This window comes from Mustela putorius, unplaced genomic scaffold (genome assembly GCF_011764305.1).
Source record: "Mustela putorius furo isolate JIRA1106 unplaced genomic scaffold, ASM1176430v1.1 tig00003856_pilon_pilon_pilon, whole genome shotgun sequence".
Lineage (NCBI taxonomy): Eukaryota > Metazoa > Chordata > Mammalia > Carnivora > Mustelidae > Mustela > Mustela putorius.
In genome coordinates, this window is record NW_025422008.1 from 741564 (window position 1) to 764286 (window position 22723).

Here is a 22723-nt window from a genome sequence, read left to right on the forward strand (position 1 = left end):
TTTCTCTGAAGTAAACTTTATTACTAATACGAAACAAAATTTGCAGAAAAGCTGAGAATTCTGGGTCTGAGGAAGGTGAGGAAACAGGGCGTGGCAGCCCGTTGGGGTCTTGGAAGGTGGAGGAGGGCCAAGGAAGGGCTCTCAAAGGATGGCAGAGGCAGCAGGCAGCACTTCCTGACTCATGAAAAGGTCCAGGTCCAAGTCGGGGTCTTCCAAATCCAGTTTCAGAAATTTATCAACTAATGTCTGGCAACTGAGGGGAGAAAGGACAGCAGGGTTTATGGCAGAATAGAAAGCTGTGTCCCCAGGCAGAAGGGAGAAGCTGTAGCACAGTGAACCGGGAAAATTTAGGGATTTCAGAAACATATCATGGGTCTTTGAAGGGCAAAGAGGCTGTCTGGGTCCCTAAAAGGGGAAGAAGAACTGTAGAACATGCTGGAAAGAACCAGGACACTGGCCATACACTCACTTTTCCATCTGCTTCTCTTTCAGCAACTCTCTGACAGGCTTGATGGGTTTCCCACTGCGGATCAAGTCTGAGACCTAGCAACAGGAAGTGGGGTGAAGTGGGGGAGTTGGGTAAGAGAACCAGAAATAAGGATCAGAAATCCCATAGACCCAGAAACCCAGGCCCCTGAGAGGAGTAGGGACAATGGTAGGGAAGCCTGATGGAGGTGTTTGACCTTTGGATCTCACCTCCTTGCCACGAGTAAGGAGTTGGTCAGGAAGCCCAGCCTGAGCAGCTGTGTGGGAGGCATGGCTGGCCTTGGCAATGCCTTCACACACCTGATAGAAGAAGACAAGGTCGTCCCCATCCTCACAGGTCTCCATGGTCTTAAAAGAGATAGAAGGGGAAGTGAATCATGAATCAGTCTGTGCCCCACCCTGAAACCCCTGGCTGATCCCTGTGGGGAGTGAGAAATGGGAAGGATGCCTCTGTTCTGAGGAGCCTGTTCTGGGTTCTGGTAAATGTTCATCCTAGGGATCCCCAGAGGGCTAGACTGGTGTCCTTACCAAATACTGCAGAAGGGGCCCCTGGGGCAGCAGCTGGAGCTGAACAAGGCTTAGAAAGTTGGTGGCCACAAAGATGTGAGGGCACACGGGTCCAAGTGCCAGCCAGTGTCGGAGGACAGCAGCTAACAGCGCGAGCCCGTCTACCTGCGCACAGGGCAGGCGTGAGGGTACAGAACCACAGGTGCACCCCCTTACACACTCCACCTGCCCTAGCTATCCCCATCTTGTACTTTCCTGCCCACATACCCCCATTCCTCTCCTGGGCACCCCACCCCTCCGTTTTCCCCTCCTTGGTTTCTCTTCATTTTGTCTCCTCACCGTGTTGGTTCCCTTTCCAAATTCGTCAATGAGGACCAGAGACTGCTTGGTGGCATTGTTTACTGCTTTCGCCACCTGCTGGGGACCAAGTGGACAAGGGAGAGATTCAGTAGCATTCAAGGCCTGCAGAACTGACCAGTCTGCCTGTGGGTAAAGCTGCTTCTGTGTGTGTCCGCCCTACTAGACTGCAAGTTCATTAATGGCAAGACTCGGGTTTTGTTCACCCTTTCATTGCCAACAGTGCTTCATGCAAAGCAAAGGTTCAAAGTATTTATTCTCCCAGTCTCTGAACTCGGTGCTCCCTGCCCATAATATAGAAGGCACGCAGCAGAGGGAATGGTTTTCTTGTTCTGATCATTTTTCAAGAACAGAGTTCCTTCCTCATTAACACCCTCCACTGGTCCCACCCCCCCCCAACTTTGCTCCCTTTGACCTGGTTGAGGTCAATCATAAAGGTCGAGAGGCCCAGGGAGATGGATTCACAGCTGTGGATTCGGGTGAAGATGGCATCTACAGCCCCAATTTCGGCTTCCTCTGCTGGCACGAAGCTGCCCACAAGGGCCATGAATGTGATCAAGCCAACCTAAATAGGGAGGAGACAGGGTCTTGAGCCTGGTGGTGTGGGCCAGGGTGGGAGTGAGGCAAGGCTGAGAGGTGAATTATAGATCAAGGAGGGGTGGACACAGTTTAAGGAGAGCCCCTCAGCTCTCTTTAGAATCAGGAAAGAGGGCGGGAGAGTGGGCAGTGTTCGCGAGTGTGAACAGCAGGGACCTGTTCAGAGTAGGGGAGGATTTCAGGCCACAGAGGGATGTTAGAGCACGGCTCTCTCTCAACTAGAGAGAACATGTGTGCACAATGGCCTTTCCATGACAGGTCAGGTCAGAACACCTGGGAGGAGCTGCAGGGACCTGTGTTTGGGGGCAGGAGGGAGATGGAGACAATGAAGAAGATGCCAGAGGCCCAGTGTGCAGGGACTCTCCTCACCTGTTTGAGGTATATGCTCTTCCCTGAGGAGTTGGGTCCAGTGATGACTTTGACCCTCCCTCTGTCCCCACCACATTCTGCAGAGTTGGGCACGAAGGTTCGGGCACAGAGTTCCATCAGAGGATGTCTGCCGTGGGTAGAAAGTCACCTCACATGTGGCCTCTCAATGCAGACGAATGAAGCCACCAGAAGATGGGGCCTTTGGGCCCCCTGTGTCTATGCCTCCACCCGCTTCTGTTCTCACCTGCCATTCTGGATTCGGACCCCAAGGAGCTGGGGAGAGTAACGGGGCCTTGAGTAGCCATAGTCACGGGCAGCACTGGCTAGAGCCAACAGGACGTCCAGGCGGGAGGCAAGGTCCAAAACCCGGGTCAAGACAGAGGCCCGTGCCAGCACCTGACATTGCAGCTGGTACATCAGCAGAGTCTCCTGGTCTGGGGACAGGGGAGGGAGGAGCTGGGCGTCAGCTCCAGGAGAAAATGAAGAAGAGACAAGCCCCCAGATACCAGATATAGTCTGAGACCTTCCAAGACATTGAGAGGAAAAGGTGCGGAGTCAGAGTGGGAGAGAGAGCAGAAGGAAAGGAGCCTGTAGACTGTCTTCCAAACTGCCCGCTCCCCTCCAGCCTTTTGCTTCTCCTCACCCCGGATGTCACAGTGCAGGTCCCCCAGCAATACGTCCAGCTCCTTGGTTCGAGCGCTACGATAGTGCAGCTTCTCCTCTGACAGGAACTGGGAACAAGGGCTCAAAGCTATGGGCTTTGTCTCCTTGGTCCCCGTCTTCTCTAACACCTTCACCCCACCCTGACTTTTTTATTCTTTTAAAAAAACTTTTATTTAAAAATATAACAGATATGGGGTGCCTGGTGGGTAGCTCAGTGGTTAAGCGTCTGCCTTTGGCTCGGGTATTGGTCCCAGGGTTCCGGGATTGAGCCCCACATCGGGCTTCTCCGTCTCCCACTCCCTCTGCTTGTGTTCCCTCTCTCACTGTGTCTCTGTCAAATAAATAAATAAAATAAATAAAAACATACACGGAAAATTGTATAAAACAAATACATGGCTTAAGGAATTATTATGAGGCAAATACCCTGGTAACCAACCATGTAAGTTACAAAGTAGTTAAAAAACTAAAATTTGGGGCCCCTGAGTGGCTCAGTGGGTTAAGCCTCTCCCTTCAGCTCAGGGCATGATCCTAGGGTCCTCATTTCATAAAAAGGCCCTTAATCCATTTTGAGTTTATTTTTGTACGTGGTGGAAGAAAATGGCCCAGTTTCATTCTGTTGCATGTAGCTGTCCAATTTTCCCAACACCATTCATTAAAGAGGCTGTCTTTTCCCCATTGTGTATTCTTTCCTGCTTTGTCAAAGATTGACAACGTGTCTTACTTTATTTATCTCAGAGACAGAAGGAGAGAGAGCATGAGCTGGGAAGGGGGGATAGGGAGAGGAGGGGCAGAGATAGAGGGAGAAGCAGACTCCCCACTGAGCAGGGAACCCAACATGGGGCCCAATCCTAGGACCCAGAGATCATGACCTGAGCCAAAGGCAGATGCTTAACCGACTGAGTCACCCAGGTGCCCCAGTAAATAAAATCTTGAAAAAAAAAAAAAAATTAACTGACCATATAATCACAGGTTTATTTCTGGGCTTTCTGTTCTGTTCCATTGATCTACATGCCTATTTTTGTGCTAATATCATACAGTTTTGATTATTACAACTTTGTAATGTAACTTTAACTCTGGAATTAGGTTACCTCCGATTTTGTTTTATTTATTTATTTTTTTTCAAGATTGCTTTGGCTATTTAGGGTCTTTTATGTTCCATTCCAATTTTAGGATTATTTGTTTTAGTTTTGTGAAAAATGCTGTTGGTATTCTGATGGGGACTGCATGAAATCTGTAGATCACTTTGGGTAGTATAGGCATTTGAACAATATTTGTTCTTCCAATTCCAGAGCATGGAATGCCTTTCCATTTCTTTTTTTTTTTTTTTTTTAAGATTTTATTTATTTGACAGACAGAGATTACAAGTAAGCAGAGAGAGAGGAGGAAGCAGGCTCCCTGCTGAGCAGAGAGCCCGATGTGGGGCTCGATCCCAGGACACTGGGATCATGACCCGAGCTGAAGGCAGAGGCTTTAACCCACTGAGCCACCCAGGCGCCCCTGCCTTTCCATTTCTTTGTGTCACCTTCAATTTCTTTCATCAAGGTTTTATAGTTCTTGGAGGACAGGTCTTTCATCTCTTTTCCACCCTGGCTTTTTTCCTTTTTAATCTCAGAGCTGGGAAGGATCAAAGTAGAACTATAGAAGAGACATTCCATATTGGGCAGTGCTGATAGGGTAAGGTCCTCCCTCAGCTGCTGACTTATTTCTTTTACCTCCCCCTACAGAAGTCAAGGGTCTTACCATGAAGTCCAGTCCTTCAATCTCAAAGTCACTAGCCTCTGCCATGGAAGGTAGGCGGGGAATAGAGAGAAGGAAGCCAATCTGAGGAGAGTAAAGAGATAAAACAGGGAATAAAGTACCAAGCACTCGGATGCCTGGGTGGCTCAGCCAGTTAAGCATCTGCCTTTGGCTCAGGTAGTGATCCCAGGGTCCTGGGATCGAGTCCCATGTCAGGCTCCCTGCTCTGCAAGGAGCCTGCTTCTCTTTGCCTGCCGTTCCCCCTGCTTGGGTTCTTGTGCACTCCCCAACAAATAAAATCTTAAAAAAAAAAAAAAATACAGTACCAGGCACCTCCCTGGAGGACAGAAAGATTCCTGTATTCTGCAGTGCTTCGAACCTCAGGGGCCTAACACTACCACCGGGTGTTCATCATCTTCCAGCTTCTCCAGGAGCTTTCTTACCTAGCAGTCTGTCCTTCATAAGCCTACTATCTCCCATGAAAGATCCCTGGGGGTTACACCCACCCTCTTGCCCTCACCAGAGGGATGTAGATGACACTGCATGATGGAATACGGGAGTCCAGATTCTCTAGCTCCTTCCTGGCGACCTCAGTGAGGAAACTGGGAAGTCCCATCAGCCTTCTTTTTTCTAGGAGGGTGGAAGACATGTGGGTATCAAAAGGAAGGCTCCTGCCCTGTTAGCAACCCATCCCCAGTTGTAGTGGCCGCCTATTGATGATGGCACCCTGTCACTGGGTGGGGCTCGTGTTTCAGGGCTCACAGGCTGCACACCCAACACTCACTCTCATCAATGTCAGGATCTATGTTGGGGAGGACTGTGAAGCGGTTTTCAGCAAGACTGCCCTCAAAGTCCACCTGAGGAGATAAAAAGTCCAATTGTTCATAACCTAGAACTGTCCCCAGTCCTGTTCCTCACCTCTCCTTGGGCCCCTATTCTCCCTGCATTTCCTGCTTTGATATTAACCCTCCAAGCATGCCTCTGATGTTCTGCCCACTCCTCTCACCATCCCATTCTTTGGTCATCCAACTGAACTTGATGTCTCCCATTTCCAACACCATCCTCTAATCCCTCCTCTAATCCCTTCAACCCCATCTAATCCCTCCTCTCTCCCCTAGGTCCCCAGGGGCTCTGCCTCATTCTTCCACTCACCACCTTCCCAATGAGGCTAGCAATATGGTGCAGGTCATCAGAGAACTCTTGGGCAATGTCCTGAAAGAGCTGGATGGACTGGGGCAGGGAGCGGCAGGCATCCCTCAGACCGAGGGCACTGTACACAGTCTGCAGCAGAAAGGGACAGAAGGTGGGTTGAGGCGAGGGGACAGGGAAGGACAGAGGAGAAAACACAATAGGACAGACAGAAGATCTCAAAGGCAAAGAAGAAACAATAAATGAGGAAATGGCATCTGTCAAACTCTGCCAGGCACTCCACTCAACACTGAGGCCACAAAGAACTAAAATATGGCCCCTGTCCCAGAGGAGCTCATGGTCTAGTGAGGAAAACAGAAATACACCCAGAAGATTTAAAAATAAAGTGGTAGGTGCTTTAATAGAGGAGAGGATTTCATATTGAGGAAGGAGAAAGAGAAGAGGGGATATGAAAGGCAGAGAATTACATGTACAGAAGGGGCAAGACACACTAAGGTAAGGGAGCAGGAAGAGAAAAAGGGTGAGGGTCAGTAACAATTAATTCCGCAGGGTGAAGGCCAGTGTCCTGAGGTGGCTGCCAAGGTTAGACAGTGTGGACACACTGAGCCTTACTCGATGGCAGAGGACCCAAGTATATGAATCAAAGGTTTATAATCTAGCCATGATGGAAACAAACAAGCACCAAAAACAATGGCTACCCATAAAAAAGATTGATCAAGTTATGAAACAGACTAAAATTATTAAGGAAGTTCAGAGAATAAGACTAATTCGGGCTAACATTATTGGAGATATCTTTACAGAGAAAAGGAAACGAGGGGCCCCCAGGCGCCTGACTCTTGACTGGGCACCTGACTCTTGATTTCGGCTCAGGTCACTATCTCAGGGTCTTGGGATTGAGTCTGGAGTCAAGTTCCACATAGGCATGGAGCCTGTTGAGATTCTCTCCCTCCCTCTCCCTCTGCCTACTCCCACCTTCCCTGGCCAAGTGTGTGCATATACTCTCTCTCTCTCTCTCTCAAAACAAAAACAAAAACAAAAACAAAAACAAAACGAACAACCAAACTAGGTCATGAATAAGGCTATTCAAAGGAACGAGGGTGTTCTGGTTGAGAGCATGAGCAGGGCAAACAGCAGTGGGAATAAAAGCTAACACTTTCTGAATGTTTACTAAGTGAAAGGCAATATTCTAAACTCTTCACATATGTTAACTTCATTCATTCCTCAAAATAATCTTAGGAGATAGGGACTAGCATTATCTCCATTTTACAAACAACAAACCTGAAGCACAAAGAAATAACAAAATTTGCTTAAGGTCTCACAGAGAGTAAACAAAAGAGCTGGGATTTGAACCCACATGGCTGGCGTTGAAACACCACTCTATACCAAGAAGAACGTGGGTGGCTTAGTCGGTTGGGTGTCTGCCTTTGGCTCAGGTCATGGTCCCGGGGTCATGGGATTGAGCCCAGCTTTGGGCTCCCTGCTTGGCAGGAGGCCTGCTTCTCCCTCTCCCACTCCCCCTGCTTGTGTTCCCTCTCTGGTTGTGTCTCTGTCAAATAAATAAATAAAATCTTAAAAAAAAAAAAAAAAAAAAAGGAGTACCAAATGCATAGCCTGGCCAGGCTGAAGTAGAGGATGAATGTGGAGTAGTGGAAATGCAATATCCAAACAATCACCTATAACTGTCCATGTTTAAAGAAAATTGCTATAGATAATGAGAAGCAGGTTTCACATTGTCAGAGAAGGAAGTTACAAATGAGGAAAGGAGGAATACCCTCTGTGGTATTGACCTGGAATCAGAGGTATAAGTATGAACTTGTGGGTTCTTTAATATATAGATAGATTAAGGAATATAGGTATGAGTTCATAGGTTACCATACATGGATCTATTTCTTTCTTTCTTTTTTTTTTTTAAATATTCATGTTATATGTTTTATTTTCTTCTTTAGAGACAGAGATCACAAGTAGGTGGAGAGGCAGGCAGAGAGAGAGAGGGGAAGCAGGCTCCCCGCCGAGCAGAGAGCCCCATGCGGGGCTTGATCCCATGACCCTGGGATCATGACCCGAGCGGAAGGCAGAGGCTTTAACCCACTGAGCCACCCAGGTGCCCCCATGGATCTATTTCTTAGCTCTGTCTCTGGTGAGACGTGAGATACCCCAGTAGCAATAACCACATCTAGTGTCCAGATCCTGCTTTCTAATACTATTCTCCAAAGAAAGTAAACAGGACTCCTTGGAGAAATGGTTGATTCCAGAGCTGGGGCAAGGAAAATATGAACCTGGAGCATCTTGTAGTTGCAGAAAGTTAGGATATGTTCAGAAATGCACTGGGGGCCGTGTCAGAAGGGCATTATCAGAAGGGCAGTATCTGAATCTGAAAAGTCAATCTGAAGGCCAAATGGGCAGATTAAAAGTCAATCTGAAAAGAACTCTCAAGGCTCTAAACTAGAAAAAATTAAGCAAAAATAAACAATAGCATTGAATTATAAATAATAAAATAAAATATGAGATAACTGGACTATGGTTATGTAACATGTTAACATTTTTTTAATAATATATTAACATTAAGGGAAGCTGAGTGAAAGAAAGGTATATGAGAACACCCTGTGCAATTTTTGCAGCTTTTCTTTACGTCTTAAATTTTTTTTAAAGATTTTATTTATTTGACAGACAGATATCACAAGTAGGCAGAGAGGCAGGCAGGGGGGGTGGGGGGGTGGGGGAAGCAGGCTCCTTGCTGAGCAGAGAGCCCAATGTGGGGCTCAATCCCAGGACCCTGAGATCATGACCTGAGCCAAAGGCAGAGGCTTAACCCACTGAGCCACCCAGGTGCCCCTTAAATTATTTCTTAAAAAAGAAATTAAAACAAAACAACAGAAGGATAAATCTTAAAAATTTTATAATAATCTTTTTTTTAAAGATTTTATTTATTTATTTGCCAGAAAGCAAGCGTGGGAGAGAGAGAATACAAGCAGGGAGAGCAGGCAGAGGGTGAAGCAGGCTCCCTGATGAGTAAGGGGCCCAATGCGGGACTCGATCCCAGGACCCTGGGATCATGACCTGAGCTGAAGGCAAACACTTAACTGACTGAGCCAAATCTTAAAAAATTTTTAAAGAAAATATTATTAGGTGGAAACGAAGAGAAAGAAACTAAAATTCGTTGCCTATACCTTGTTTGGATTACATTTTGGAGCTGTGTTAATGTTTTACATAATTATAAAGGTAAATTAAATATTAAAAACTAATTCCTAAAAATCAAAAATAGAATGAAACATATGAACATGAATATATATTTAGGTAGTGATATAACCACACAGACAGGAACTATTCTAAGTTACTAAAACACAGTAATATGACTGTATCCTTAGTAGGGACAGAAAGAACTTCCCTTCTTCCCCCACCAAAAAAATCTTAAATTATTTTCAGCAATAATATCGTTGGTAGTAGTGCTGGTATTGCTATACTAAGACTGTTGTGGGTGTAATGTCAGAAAAAGCAAATGAGTGATATTCTGATCTTATCATTCTTACTGTTACTGAGAACCACAATTTCCACTATGGAAGAAGGAGTATTGAAGAGGATTAGTACAGGAATATACAAGGTAAGAACCCTGTGCTTCTGAATTTAAATTGCTGGCATCGGTACCAATTTATTATGTATTTTACTTTTTAAAAATTCCTAGATACGTCTGCAGAAAAGCCTTTAAAGCAAAAAGCAAACCATGCTGTGCATCCTCTAGGATTCAGACTGTGATACAGAAATGACATTTTTCATTAAAAGGAACTGGTGCTCTTTGGAGAAATGTCTGATTTGGATCAGAACCAAGAGATGTAGGGGAGCCTGGCTGGCTCAGTCAGCACAGCATGCAACTCTTGATATCAAGATTGTGAGTTCAAGCTCGCTTAGGGTACAGAGATTACTTAAAATAAATTAAAAAAAAAAAAAAAAAGAACCAGGAGATGTAAATGATATATATGGTACATCTTGTCAAACCAGAGAGCAGGAGGGAAGCTATCAAGTGGGGACACCTACTGGGGTCATGTTTAAAGGACTCAGAAGACAACATGAAGAGGCTCCCATTGGCCAACAGATGGAACAATCTGAACATGCAGAAAGATTAAAAATGCAATGGACTGAAACACGTGTGTAAATCTGAGCTCATGATGATACTAAAACAAAAACCACACTGGCTACAGTGGGGGATGGAGGGTGTTAGGGAACTAGTACTTTCCTATATGCTGAGAGCTGGTAAACAAAGGCAGGGGAGAAAATCAAGCAGTTTCTATTATATTAAATGTACCACTGAGTAACCAAAAAGCAGATGAGAGGAAATTTCTCTTTACAGAAACATTCAGACTAATAAATGGAGAAAGAAGACAGAGTAACATTATTTTGTAATCCCTAAGGAATTAAAGGACTTCATTATGAAATATCAAAGCCACTAATGTCACAAAAGGAGAGACAGACATATCAGGCATTATATTCCTCTGCTTATAAAACAATATTAAAGGGGCGCCTGGGTGGCTCAGAGGGTTAAGCCTCTGCCTTTGGCTCAGGTCATGATCTCGGGGTCCTGGGATCACCCCGCATCTGGCTCTCTGCTCAGCGGGGAGCCTGCTTCTCCCTCTCTCTCTGCCTGCCTCTCTGCCTACTTGTGATCTCTGTCAAATAAGTAAATAAAATCTTTAAAAAAAAAAATTATAGGGGCACCTGGGTGGCTCAGTGGGTTAAAGCCTCTGCCTTCGGCTCAGGTCATGATCCCAGGGTCTTGGGATCAAGCCCCACATCAGGCTCTCTGCTCTCTGCTCTCTCCTCTCTCTCTGCCTACTTGTGATCTCTGTCTGTCAAATAAATAAAATCTTTTTAAAAATTCTAGAACAGAGTAAAACATGCCAAAAACACGTACAGAATGTAATCTGCGAAATCCGGGTTAAGGAAAACTACTGGGCAAACAATCCAACTTCTTCACCAAATAACTTGCAAGGGGAAAAAGAGAGCTAAATATTGAGATAGAGATGGAGGGAGAACAGTGAAATGAAAAAGGAACCTAAAAGGTGACAAAAGACATCATCCCATTATATATGTTGAATGTATTTGCATCCTAATTAAACAAAATGTATTTTTTTTAAATCATGGCATTTAAGAGAGGATTAGAAATGTGTACATCAAGGGTGCCTGGATGGCTCAGTGGGTTAAAGCCTCTGCCTTCGGCCCAGGTCATAATCCCAAGGTCCTGGGATCGAGCCCCACATCGGGCTCTCTGCTCAGTGGGGAGCCTGCTTCCTCCTCTCTCTGTCTGCTTGTGATCTCTGTCTGTCAAATAAATAAGTAAAATCTTTTTTTTTTTAAAGATTTTTTTTTTTTTAAGATTTTATTTATTTGAGAGAGAGAGACAGTGAGAGAGAGCATGAGCGAGGAGGTCAGAGGGAGAAGCAGACTCCCCATGGAGCTGGGAGCCCGATGCGGGACTCGATCCCGGGACTCCGGGATCATGACCTGAGCCTAAGGCAGTCGTCCAGCCAACTGAGCCACCCAGGTGTCCCTAAATAAGTAAAATCTTTAAAAAAATGTGTACATCAGATAATTGATGATATTCAAGAATTATGCTAATTGTTAGCAAGATCATGGTATTGCTTGTTTTTTTTTTTAAACATTTATTTATTTATTTATTTGACAGACAGAGATCACAAGTAGGCAGAGAGAGAAAGAGGAGGAAGCAGGCTCCCCACTGAGCAGAGACCCTGATGTGGGGCTCTATCATAGGACCTTGGAATCACGACCTGAGCCAAAGGCAGATGCTTTAACCCACTGATCCACCCAGGTGCTCCTTGTTATTCTTTATTTTTTTTTAATATTTTATTTATTTACTTGTCAGAGACAGAGAATGGCAGGCAGAGAGAGAAGCAGACTCCCCACTGAGCAGGGAGCCTGATGTGAGACTCGATACCAGGACCCTGGGATTATGACCTGAGCCGAAGGCAGAGGCTTTAAACCACTGAGCCACCCAGGCGCCCCTTGTTATTCCTTCTCAAAGTAATTTTCTTTTAGTAATCATACTGAAATAGTTATGGGTGAAATGATATAATGGCTGGGAATTGCTTCAAACTAATCCAGGAAGGAGAAAGGGGGAGAAGATATACATCAAACAAGATTGGTTATGAGTCTAGGTGTTAAAACTGCATGGTAGGTACATGGGGGTCATTATATTATTCTAATTTTTTTTGTTAGTTTCCACAATACAAAGTTGTTGTTGTTAAAGTGTTGGGATAAAGTTAGATGGGTGAGCAGAGTGCAGAGGATCTGGATTGCTTGCTGAGAGGCTTAACCTAGACCTCTAAGCTTCTAGAAGGGAGGCCTTACCTTGTACAGAACCTGCCAGTCGCTGGCCTTGGTGTGGGACAGCTTCATGCGTTTCAGAATCAGCTACAGTCAGACAATGGGACGACTGTTTTACTTCTCCCACTTTAGTGCCCCCCAAGAAGCCCAATGTCCACTACTGACCTTCAAGCTCCTTCCCCACCTCTCTGCCCCCACCCTGGGCTCACAGGTACATTCTTGATATGACTCAGCAACCGATGCAGCATTTGAGCTATGTCCAGATTCTGAGGTAGGAGGAAAAACTGAATGACATCCAGCCGAGAATTTAGCTCTCCCAGGTCCTGAGTTGGACGTGTGAACCACAGCCTAGAAGTGAGGGATAAAGTAGGGGAGACCAGAAATTACATCTGTTGTCATCACTGTCTTTTTTTTTTTTTTTTTTAAGATTTTATTTATTTGTGGGACGCCTGGGTGGCTCGGGTCATGATCTCAGGGCCCGGGGATCAAGCCCCACATTGGGCTCTCTGCTCAGCAGTGAGCCTGCTTCCCTTCTCCCCACCACCCCCCACCTCTGCCTGCCTCTCTGCCTACTTATGATCTCTCTCAAATAAATAAAAATAGTAAAAAAAAAAAAAAAGAAATCTATAAAATTAGCTTTAGAAAAAAGATTTTAGGGGTGCCTGGGTGGCTCAGTGGGTTAAGCTGCTGCCTTCAGCTCAGGTCATGATCTCAGGGTCCTGGGATCGAGCCCAGCATTGGGCTCTCTGCTCAGCAGGGAGCCTGCTTCCTCCTCTCTCTGCCTGCTTGTGATCTCTCTTTGTCAAATAAATAGATAAAATCTTAAAAAAAAAAAAAAAGATTTTATTTATTTGAGAGAGAGTAAGCTTAGAAGGAGGGAGGGTCAGTGGGGGAATCAGACTCCTCGCTGAGCGGGAAGTCCAATGTGGGGCTCGATCCTGGACTCCAGGATATGACCTCAGCTGAAGCCAGACACCTAACCAACCTACTGAGCCACATAGCCCCCAATCACTTGTCTTGGTCTCAATTTGTGAGAGTGTGTGTTTGGAGGGCCCTGGGGATCGTGGTGATATGTATCTGTACTGGCAAGCCCAGTGTCCTATCTATGCGGGTATGTTTACACATATCTACTAAAAATCTCTGCATGTGAGCACGACTCTGTTTATCCTGGTTTTGATGGATGTGACCATGTGTCATTCCATGTGGATAGCGATGGCGCTTGTCAATATTTAGAGGGAGAGCAGCGTATTGAGGTATTTGTGTGCCAACGCTCCAGCTTTCTCTGCGGCTGAGTAGGAGAAGATGAGTCAGCATGAGTTTATCTGCATTTGGCTGTGAAAAGTACCTCTGGGTGTAATGGCACAGACGTTAGTCTTTTCCTGTTCTTCTGTAAAAGTATATAGCCATTCCATGCAGAATGGTAAGTCCTCAATTCATGATAATGGTCATCTCTGCAGAGAAAAAAGGACTGGGGAAGGACACTTTACAAGGCTTCAGTAAATTGTCTTTTTTAAAGACTTGTAAAAATTAGTATTTATTTATTTATTTATTTGAGAGAGAAAGCATGAACATGGGGAGGGCCAGAAGGACATGCAGACTCCCTGCCGAGTGGGGAGTCTGATGCAGGGCCTCCATCCCAGGACCCTGAGATGATGACCTGAGCTGAAATCAGACGCTGAACTTACTGAGCCACCCAGCTCCCCCCCGCTTTTTTAGTAAGCTCTATGCCCAACGTGGGGCTTGAACTCATGACCCCAAGATCAAGTCACATGCTCTACCGACTGAGCCAGCCAGGCACCCCTTTAATAACTCTGCCTTATTCTTAATTTTGCTGGTGTAAACACAGAGGTGTATAACATCATCATCATTATCATTACTTCTACCCTTTGTGTGCCTGAGGTATCTTCTAAGAAATTAAATTAGTATACAGTAATAAATGTCTCATCTGGTTTGTCTAATTCTGGGTGTCCTTGTCTTTTGATGGCTATGAAGAGTGTGAGATTCTGCAAGGACACGTGAGCCATGAATTCTTTTCTGCATTACAGTAGGCCATTAGGCATGCTATTTTATATAAGAAACCTGTGGAGACACTGGGGCCTGGGGATATGCATCTCATACCATAGTCGAGGGCCAGTTACCCTGGGTTAGGATATCCCACGTTAGAGTGAAGCGGAAGGCTGAGTGGGATTCAAGGGTGGGTTTTAGGCACCTCTGCTCCTTAGCCACAGACAGCTCTACTTGCAGCAGTGTAGGCCAGACTGAACACCTGTCCCCAGCCTGGAGAGCTTTGCCAAGCCTCCTGTCTTATAAAATCCTGAGGTTTTTCTAACTTATGTACTGCCTAGTGCCAGCAGAAATCTTAGACAAGCTAAACCTTCTAAATTTTACAGCTGAGAAAATGAAGCCTTTAGAGAATAAGCCTTTAAACTGAGGCATCTGGGTCAGAGGTTCGGGTGTTGGGCCAGCTGGCCTGGGGGCGTTCCCCAGATACTTATCCAAAGTTACTGTCCTTTTAAGTATAGTTGGGTCTTGAACTCAGGTGTGCAGACGGCTAGAACCGTGCTCTTCAGAGCATACCATGACATTCTGTCACCTTCCTGGTGCCCCATCCAGCTGGGCCAATTGGATCCTTAGTTCATAATTCAGGTTATGATTCCATGTCCTACTGGAACCTTCCTGGGGGATGTGCACTCCTTCCCAACTTAAACTCTGTTCTCTTCTCCCCTAAGAACGCCTTCCTTCTCATCCCTGGCTGAGGAGAGAGATCTGCACCTGCAGAATGTGGGGATAATTAAATCATCCCAATTACCTGGAGATGACCTCAGGGATTATCCTAAATTAACCTCCAAAAGACACACAATGCAGGGCAGATGAGGTGGGGAAAGAATTGTGCACCTGTGGGCTAGCAAAGTTTTCAGCTCTGAGTCTGCAGAGATGTGACCAGCAGGCTTGCATCTGGGTACCATGCTCACTCACTGGGTCTACCACATCCAAGGCCATGTGCCAGGGACTGAGGCCACAGGCAGGACCCCTGTATGGAGCTTGCAGTTATGAGAGCGAGCAGGTTCACTGACCACTAACTCCAAGCTGATGTGACAGTGCAACCAGGAAACATAAACAGGCACTAAGTAACGGGAAGATGGGTGCCAGTCTCCCTACAGGTGCCTGTGAAAGTTTCACGGAAAAGGTGATAGTGGGCTGGCACCTTGAGGAGGATGTAAGATTCTGACAGGGGAAGAACACGGGAGAGACTTTCTGGAAGGAACTGCATAAACACAGGCTTGGTTATTTCCATGATGGAAAGTGGCCCAAAGGATTGGAATATAGGGTGGATCCAGGGAGAAAGGATTTAGGCAGGGCTCAGAAGATAATTATGGAGGGCGCCTGGGGGGCTCAGTGGGTTAAAACCTCTGCGTTCATCTCAGGTCATGATCCCAGAGTCCTGGGATGGAGCCCCACATCTCTGCTCAACGGGGAGCCTGCTTCCTTCTCTCTCTGCCTGCCTCTCTGCCTACTGTGATCTCTATCAAATAAACCAATAAAATCTTTAAAAAAAAAAAAAAGATAATCATGGAAATTCAAGTTGATGTAAGTGGGAGGGGCTTTGAACACCACACTGCTAAGGATGCTGATCTTCACCCTGGCCAGGAATGGGGAAGTCTCCTGAGGTTTCTGTTATTCTGTTTCTACTTAAGGTTTAAAAAAGTGGAGTGACATGCTCAGATATCTATTTTGGAATGACAAGTATTTTGGAATGAAGGACAGATTAGAGAAAGAAGAGATTAGAGGCAGAGAGACCAATTTGAAGGTGACTGCGATGCTCCAGGTTAGAAAACATTATAGCTGGAATTAAAGCAGTGGGAAGAGGAAGGGAGATGGCTGAGAAAGACATCTCAGGGTAGAATCAATAGGCCTTAGTGAATAATTGAATATGAAGGGTGAAGGCAAAGCATCAATCCAAGGTTCAGCACTTGAGCAGTATTGCCAGCAATGCCATTAGCTAGAAAAAAAAAGGATTCAGGAAGAGGAACAGGTCCAATGGGCATCAGTTTAGATGTTCTGAGTTTGAACTGCCTGTGGGAATTGCAAACGGGGATGATGTGAGGTGCACATCCCACATATGGAAGTTGGAACCAGAGACACAATTTTGAAAGTCATCAGAAAATAGTTTAAATTTGAAGTATGGTTTCTATAATTAAAGATAGCACCATGTTGGATGCGTGGCTGGCTCAGTCAGAAAAGCACGTGAATTTTGATCTTGGGATAGTGAGCTGGAGCCCCACATTGGGGGGTATCTTGTACTTAAAATTAAAAAAAATCTTTTAGGGGCAACTGGGTGGCTCATTTGGTTGAGAATCTGACTTTGGCTCAGGTCATCTCAGGGTCTTCGGATAGAGGCCTGCCTCAAGTTCCCTGTTCAGCAGAGAGTCTGCTTGTCCTTCTCCCTCTGCTCCTTCTCTCTCTCAAATGAATAAAATCTTTTTAAAAAAATCTTTTAAAAATAAATAAATAAATAAATAAATAAATAAAGCCCAGGGTGCCTGGGTAGCTCAGTGGGTTAAGCGTCTGCCTTCAGCTCAGGTCATGATCCCAGGGTCCTGGGATCGAGTCCCACATCAGGTTCCCTGCTTGGTGAGGAGTGGGCTTCTCCCTCTCCCTCTGCCTGCCACTCCCCCTGCTTGTGTTCCCATTCTCTGTCTAATGAATAAATAAAATCTTTTTTTTTTTTAATTTTACTTATTTGACAGAGAGAGGTCACAAGTAGGCAGAGCAGCAAACAGAGATAGAGTGGGAAGCAGGCTCCCCGCTGAGCAGAGAAGCCGATGCAGGGCTCGAATCCAGGACCTTGAGATCAGGACCTGAGCCAAAGGCAGAGGCTCAACCCACTGAGCCACCCAGGTGCCCCAATAAATAAAATACTTTAAAAAAATAAATAAATAAAACCCTACCATATGAGGTAGAAACTTCTAGTTATTAAGAAAAAAGAAAATGTGCAGCCTAAGAAATGTAGTTAATAATATTGTAACAACTTGACATGGTGACAGATGGTTGCTAGATTTATCGTGGTGATCACTTCATAATGTATATAAACATTGAATCACTATGTTGTATACCTGAGACTAACATAATATGGTATGTCAACTACACTTCAATAAAAAAAAGATATTACCATGTGTGGATTAGTGTTTTGTGACTGTGTTTCTGCTGCTTGTGTGTGCGCAAGTCTGTATCATCAATAGGCATATATGTATTTGTGCTGACATCAAATGAAGATAACACGAGCTACCCCATGGGGTTGGTATAAGGATTAAATGCATTTAGCCAGCATTTGGAAAAGGGCAGTTGCTTTTATTACCACCAGATGGAGGGGTGTGTGTGAGTGGAGGACTGCAGGCCTAAGCATGTGGCATGTCTGTGAGACTCACCTGAGCAGCTTCTCTCCCCACTTACAACGGCATCTGTTGAGGATTCCTGTGAGGAGGAGCAGGAGCCAGAAGTAAGCTTGTTATAAGGCAGAGGCAGGGAAAGGAATGTTGCAGATGTGTCTAAACCAAGGCATTCGGGCCAGAGGTTTGGGCAGGCTGGCCTGGGGGCGTTCCCCCAGATACAGGACACAAAGGCAGCTAAAGCCAGTGCGCCTGGCCGCAAGTCTGAGCCAGGATTACTTTACATGGGCTTAGGGGAGGGAGGGGCACTCCCAGGACCAGTCAGTCAGAAAAATACAGAGTTGTTGTAGTTGGAATCACCAAGGGCCCAACGCATATGTAAACATTAAACACAATCCACCGAGATATGCACAGTGAAACCATGTAGATATTTGGGGCGATGTCCCCACTACACCCTAAAGCCAGAGATATCTGATAAAGACTCAATGCCAATAAAACACAGGTAGTTATGCAGTTATGTAACTCTCTCTACACTGGGCCTCCCCAAGTCCCTGGGCAGGTGCTCAACTAGCAGAAACAGTCATACAAGCCCAAGGAATGAACATGGAATTGGTAAAGACAGAGATGACAGGCTAATGACACTGGGCAACTGTGGGCGAGGGGAGATGCCCAAGCTCAGGGAAGGTACAAAGATGCTAAGAGAGCTGGATGGGAGTGGAAGAGACATCTGGCAGTGGGAGTGGAGTGGTGAGAGAGGGGCTAGGACACGTGTTTGGAGGCAGCGGCTTTTCTGGCAGGCTTTTGCAGTGAGGGATAAGGGAAGGGGCATACTTACCAAAGAGGCTGAGCCCCTCTTTCAGTCCACTGGCCACTTTGTACACTGAGGGATGGGACTCACTCTTAAATATCTGCAGAACACTGTCGGGGAGAAATGGAGGAGTTTGAGGTAACTTGGGTTTTTAAAAGGAACTAGGAAAATGGAATGGAGGTTGGGAACATGTTCCTGAGGACAAGGGTTGCTGTGAGGTTTGTCCTGCCCTCCTCTCTGCCTCAGTTTGTCTCTTTAGGATAAGTGACTCAGGAAGGCAGGATATCTATTTAACACCTTTGTGCCTTTCTTCCTTTCTCCTCGCCCTCTCTTCCCTTTCCCTCAAAGAGACAGACCTTAATAACCCCAGGACTAAAGAAACTGGAGCCTCATTAGGATTATTATGGCATTAAACTTAATCCTTTTCCCTCCCTGGAGATGACAACCTGCCTCCATCTCCTTACCTATACGTGTCTTGATCTATGCTTACCAGATGGGTCCTGAGGACAGAAAACAAGCAAAAGTGAAGGTGGCTGGGGTAGGGGCAGTGTGAGTTCCTTGCTAGGTTCCACCCTTCTCAGTCTTCTCCCCAGAGCTTTACATCCCCTTCAGGGGCCCCTGTATGTCCTAGAGCACTTTACCAGATAGGGCACTGCCCACTTCCTGCATCCCCCACCCATCTTACTATTCAGGCCTCCCAATCCCACCTAACTTTGCTTGAGGTTAGGGTGAATCACGTACAACACAAATTTCTTAAAGCCCAGGATGGGGACGCTGACATTATAGTCTTCCAGTTCAATCCCAATCCTTCTTCGACCCAGAAACTTGAGCAAGCCTCCAAGGGCCCGAACCTGGAAGGGGATCAGGAATGGAGCTGAGGTCAATCCCAATGTCCTTGAGATTGAACACCACCAGGGAAAACTATTATTTTCCAGCGCTGGACTAGTATCTCCCAGGACTCAAAACCAGAAATGGGGTGCTTGTCCCTTTCTCCAGCCTGCTACATCCCAGCCCCTGCATCCCAGGACCCTTCTCACCGTGAGGACGCAATCAAAGGGAATAATAGAGGAGAGGAAGAGGATTTTCTCAGTGGCAGTCGTGGAGTCTGGAATGAAGGCGTAGTTTCCAGAAAGGAGGCGCTGTTTGCTTATCTCCAGACCTATTTTGGGGGAGGTATGAGAAAGTTCACATAGCCCAATTTTTCACCCCATTTTAAAAATGAGACAATACTCTCTGACAAATAAACAAATAAAATCTTTTAAAAAAAATTAATAAAAGAATGAGACAACAGAAGCAAGAGAGATGATGTGACTTGCCAAGCTGCCACAGGCACTTAATGGAGAGCTGAAACAAGAACCAAATCTTCCCTATTTCTCTCTTTATTTTACATTTAACATAAAGATCTTTGGCTACGGGCACAACCTGACAAAGATAAGTGACTCAGGAAGATATCTATTTGGAATCTGGAGTCAAAAAGATCATCTTAATAGAGGAATGAATAACACTAATGTTAACACTTAACATCTAATTAGGATAGAACATTCACTATCCTTTTTGCAATCCTGGGAAGGTTATTGTTATGGAAGTGTCTTATGGATCATCAGCCTTTCTTTTTCTTTTTTCCTAGGGACAAATGCCTTTGTCCTAAAGGCGAAATTTTCAACAATCAAATCTATCCACAAAGTGTCACCACTCCTTCTTCTCAGGGAAGGCCCTCAACCCTAGACATGTCTATGTGGAAGTTTCACAAGGTTTCAGGTTATTTTTTTTTTTTTTAAAGATTTTTATTTATTTATTTGACAGAGAGAGATCACAAGTAGGCAGAGAGGCAGGCAGAGAGAGAGGAGGAAGCAGGCTCCCTGCTGAGCAGAGAGCCCGATGCGGGACTCGATCTCAGGACCCTGAGATCATGACCTGAGCCAAAGGCAGCGGCTTAACCCACTGAGCCACCCAGGCGCCCAGGTTTCAGGTTATTAAAGGGTAGGGAGCAGGAGAGATCTTGAGGACACTGGTTATGGGACTTAGAGAACACAAAGGGTTAGGATGAGATAAAGCTGAGGAGAGACTTGGGATAATGGGGCTGGAGTAAGAAGAAAGGGTAGGGAAACTGGGATTGCAGGCTGGACTGAGCAAAGGAAGTACCAAAATCCACACTTGGCAAAAATACGATTTCAGGTCTCTTCGGCTCTCTGTGCTCCTGGGAGGCTGTGGGGGAAGCAAAGAAAGGGCCATTAGTCTGGACATCTCAGTCCCCTGCTTCTGTCCAACCTTCCCTCTCTCCCGATTCTGGCCTCCTGGCTGTAGCTCCAAGACCCTTTAGTCTCCTGGAATATTTCATAGTTTAGTCCTTCCCCATTTTCACTTTTCCCTTACCCAGTCCTTACCAAGCTTCCCTAGAAACCGAGTCATATTCTCATCCTGTTTGGCACTTGTAACAATAGACCGGGGATTGATTTCATCCAATACTTAGAAGAAGAATGGAGACCAAATAAGTTAAAGGATCTTTACCCTCTATCTCCCTTTACCCCTCCAGGAAACCCTCCAAAAAACAAACAAAAAAACCCTCATTTCCTCCCTCAAAAAGTAAGGAGTGCTCTGTGCTCTGCACATTGGAAGCATAGGTACGAGTCAAGCATGAAGTTTTGGAAAAGAGTAGTTAGACTGTCAAGGTGGTACCAGGGAAGAGGAGGGCATTGGAGGTTGACACGAGACTATAAACCTCTGAAGGACAAACATGACTGATTTGCCCAGGACTATATGTCCAGCACCTAATACACTGTAAACACCTAATAAATGTCCCTTGAATAATGAAATGAATTCCTATAAACAACAGAGAGAGCCTCTAGGAGTCAATAAAATAGATTGAGTCAGGTGAGGATATATGAGTGAAATACACATCCTGTTCCAGAATAGAGGAACCCATGGTTCTGCCCCCACCTCTCTGGAGAAGCCTGAGACTCTCCTGATCCGGAGCATCTGGCATGAAGTGGATGGTGGAGTCACTAGTGTCATAATAGGCAATGCCCAAGTGTCCTGAAGCCCACAGGACACACAGATGGGTCTGTCCCGGGAGGAAGAAAGGAAACATATTTGAACTGCTGGGTTATGCAGGGTTATGCCATGTCTTGCTTAACTATAATCATTTTATCAAACCCCTGAGAGAGTCATCATCATCGTGGTTCATTAAGGTGAAGCAGCAGAGGCATGCGACTAGCTAGCTCTTCCCAGCCCATTTATTCTAACATCCCGAGGGGCCAACCAAAGCCCGGCTCTCTGGACCCAAAAGCCTGCTCCCAAGGCCACACCAAAGACCTCGGCCAGCTCCTGCTCGTTCTCTTCCTCCGCCTCCGTCTCCCCACGGCCTGGCACGGGGGCCGGGCTGGGAAAGCCGGCCGAGGCTGCCCCGGGCCCCGGGCTCTGCGGCGTCCTGCCTGGGATGACTCCGACGGAGGCCATGGCCTTGGAGGTTCTGCGGGTGCAGAAAATGAAGGCAGTTCAGGAGCGAGGTTTCACCTCGAGGAGCCTGGGGTAGGGGGTGTGCAGAAACGCAAACCCACCCAGGACTTCTGGGAGGCGGCTGAGGTGCAGGGCGGCGAGGGCCGAGGAGAGCTGCGGTAACATTTTGTTTTTGTCTTTAACATCTGTGGGACATTTTTTTTTAAAAAAATGTTTTATTTATCAATTTGACAGAGCGATCACAAGTAGGCAGAGAGGCAGGCAAGAAGCAGGCTCCCCGCCCAACAGAGAGCCCGATGCGGGGCTCGATCCCAGGACCCAAGCCGAAGGCAGAGGCCTAACCCACTGAGCCACCCAGGCGCCCCATCTGTGGGACACTTTGACAGGCGACTTCTCAGGTACGTCACTAAAGTCCAGACTATGCAAAACTTCACTCGCCCCACCCCCATTTCGGTCACGCGGAGGTTGTACTTTGGCTGGAGGGCCCTGTGGGAGGGGGTATGTATCTTTCCTCTCTCCGCCATTACCAGTTATACTCCCACGATCGCACCCTTAACCTCTTGAGTTTCCCACCCCAGCCGTGTGCAACTCGCGGCGTTTTCCCGCGTTTTCCGTCACCTGGGTTGCTACGTGCCCGAAGCCGCTTCCCTAGCAGCCCTGCGCCCGCTGGAGAGTCTTACTGGCGTGAGGACTAGGTGCGCGCGCACACACCCCGCCCTTCCTAGCGGCTGTTGGTCGGAGAGATCCGGATCCTGCCTGGAGATCCAACGGAGCGCGAGAGAGGAGAGAATGGCGGTGGTTGGGACGGCTGGACACTGATTGGCCTATTATGCGAATGGGGGCGGTGCCAGAACGTTCAAACTTCCCGCCCGTG

The 22723-nt window shown here is 46.4% G+C and overlaps 1 protein-coding gene across 16 annotated transcripts; it reads right to left on the reverse strand.

Moving 5' to 3' along the window:
• On the reverse strand, positions 1 to 22597 carry MSH5 (mutS homolog 5). 16 transcript variants are annotated; one of them, XM_013050222.2, is made up of 26 exons: positions 22468 to 22579; positions 21951 to 22034; positions 21699 to 21862; positions 21331 to 21454; positions 20778 to 20858; positions 20536 to 20598; positions 19431 to 19552; positions 19135 to 19244; positions 18858 to 18893; positions 18421 to 18503; positions 17625 to 17670; positions 12408 to 12546; positions 12223 to 12285; positions 5869 to 5997; positions 5501 to 5573; positions 5237 to 5346; positions 4720 to 4800; positions 2960 to 3047; positions 2561 to 2750; positions 2317 to 2443; positions 1766 to 1915; positions 1333 to 1407; positions 1015 to 1158; positions 697 to 834; positions 470 to 543; positions 1 to 253 (listed from the first exon to the last, which is right to left on the reverse strand). In XM_013050222.2, the coding sequence occupies exons 2-26, from the start codon at positions 22012 to 22014 to the stop codon at positions 142 to 144; spliced, it is 2586 nt and encodes an 861-aa protein (XP_012905676.1). In that variant the 5' UTR covers positions 22015 to 22034; positions 22468 to 22579; the 3' UTR covers positions 1 to 141. The 16 variants fall into 16 exon arrangements, 14 of the variants coding, with proteins under 14 accessions (XP_012905676.1, XP_012905675.1, XP_004781004.1 ...); XM_013050221.2 differs by having other exon boundaries at positions 1333 to 1410; XM_004780947.3 differs by lacking the exon at positions 21951 to 22034 and having other exon boundaries at positions 1333 to 1410; positions 21706 to 21862; positions 22468 to 22597.
• Between the last annotated feature and the right edge of the window lie 126 nt (positions 22598 to 22723).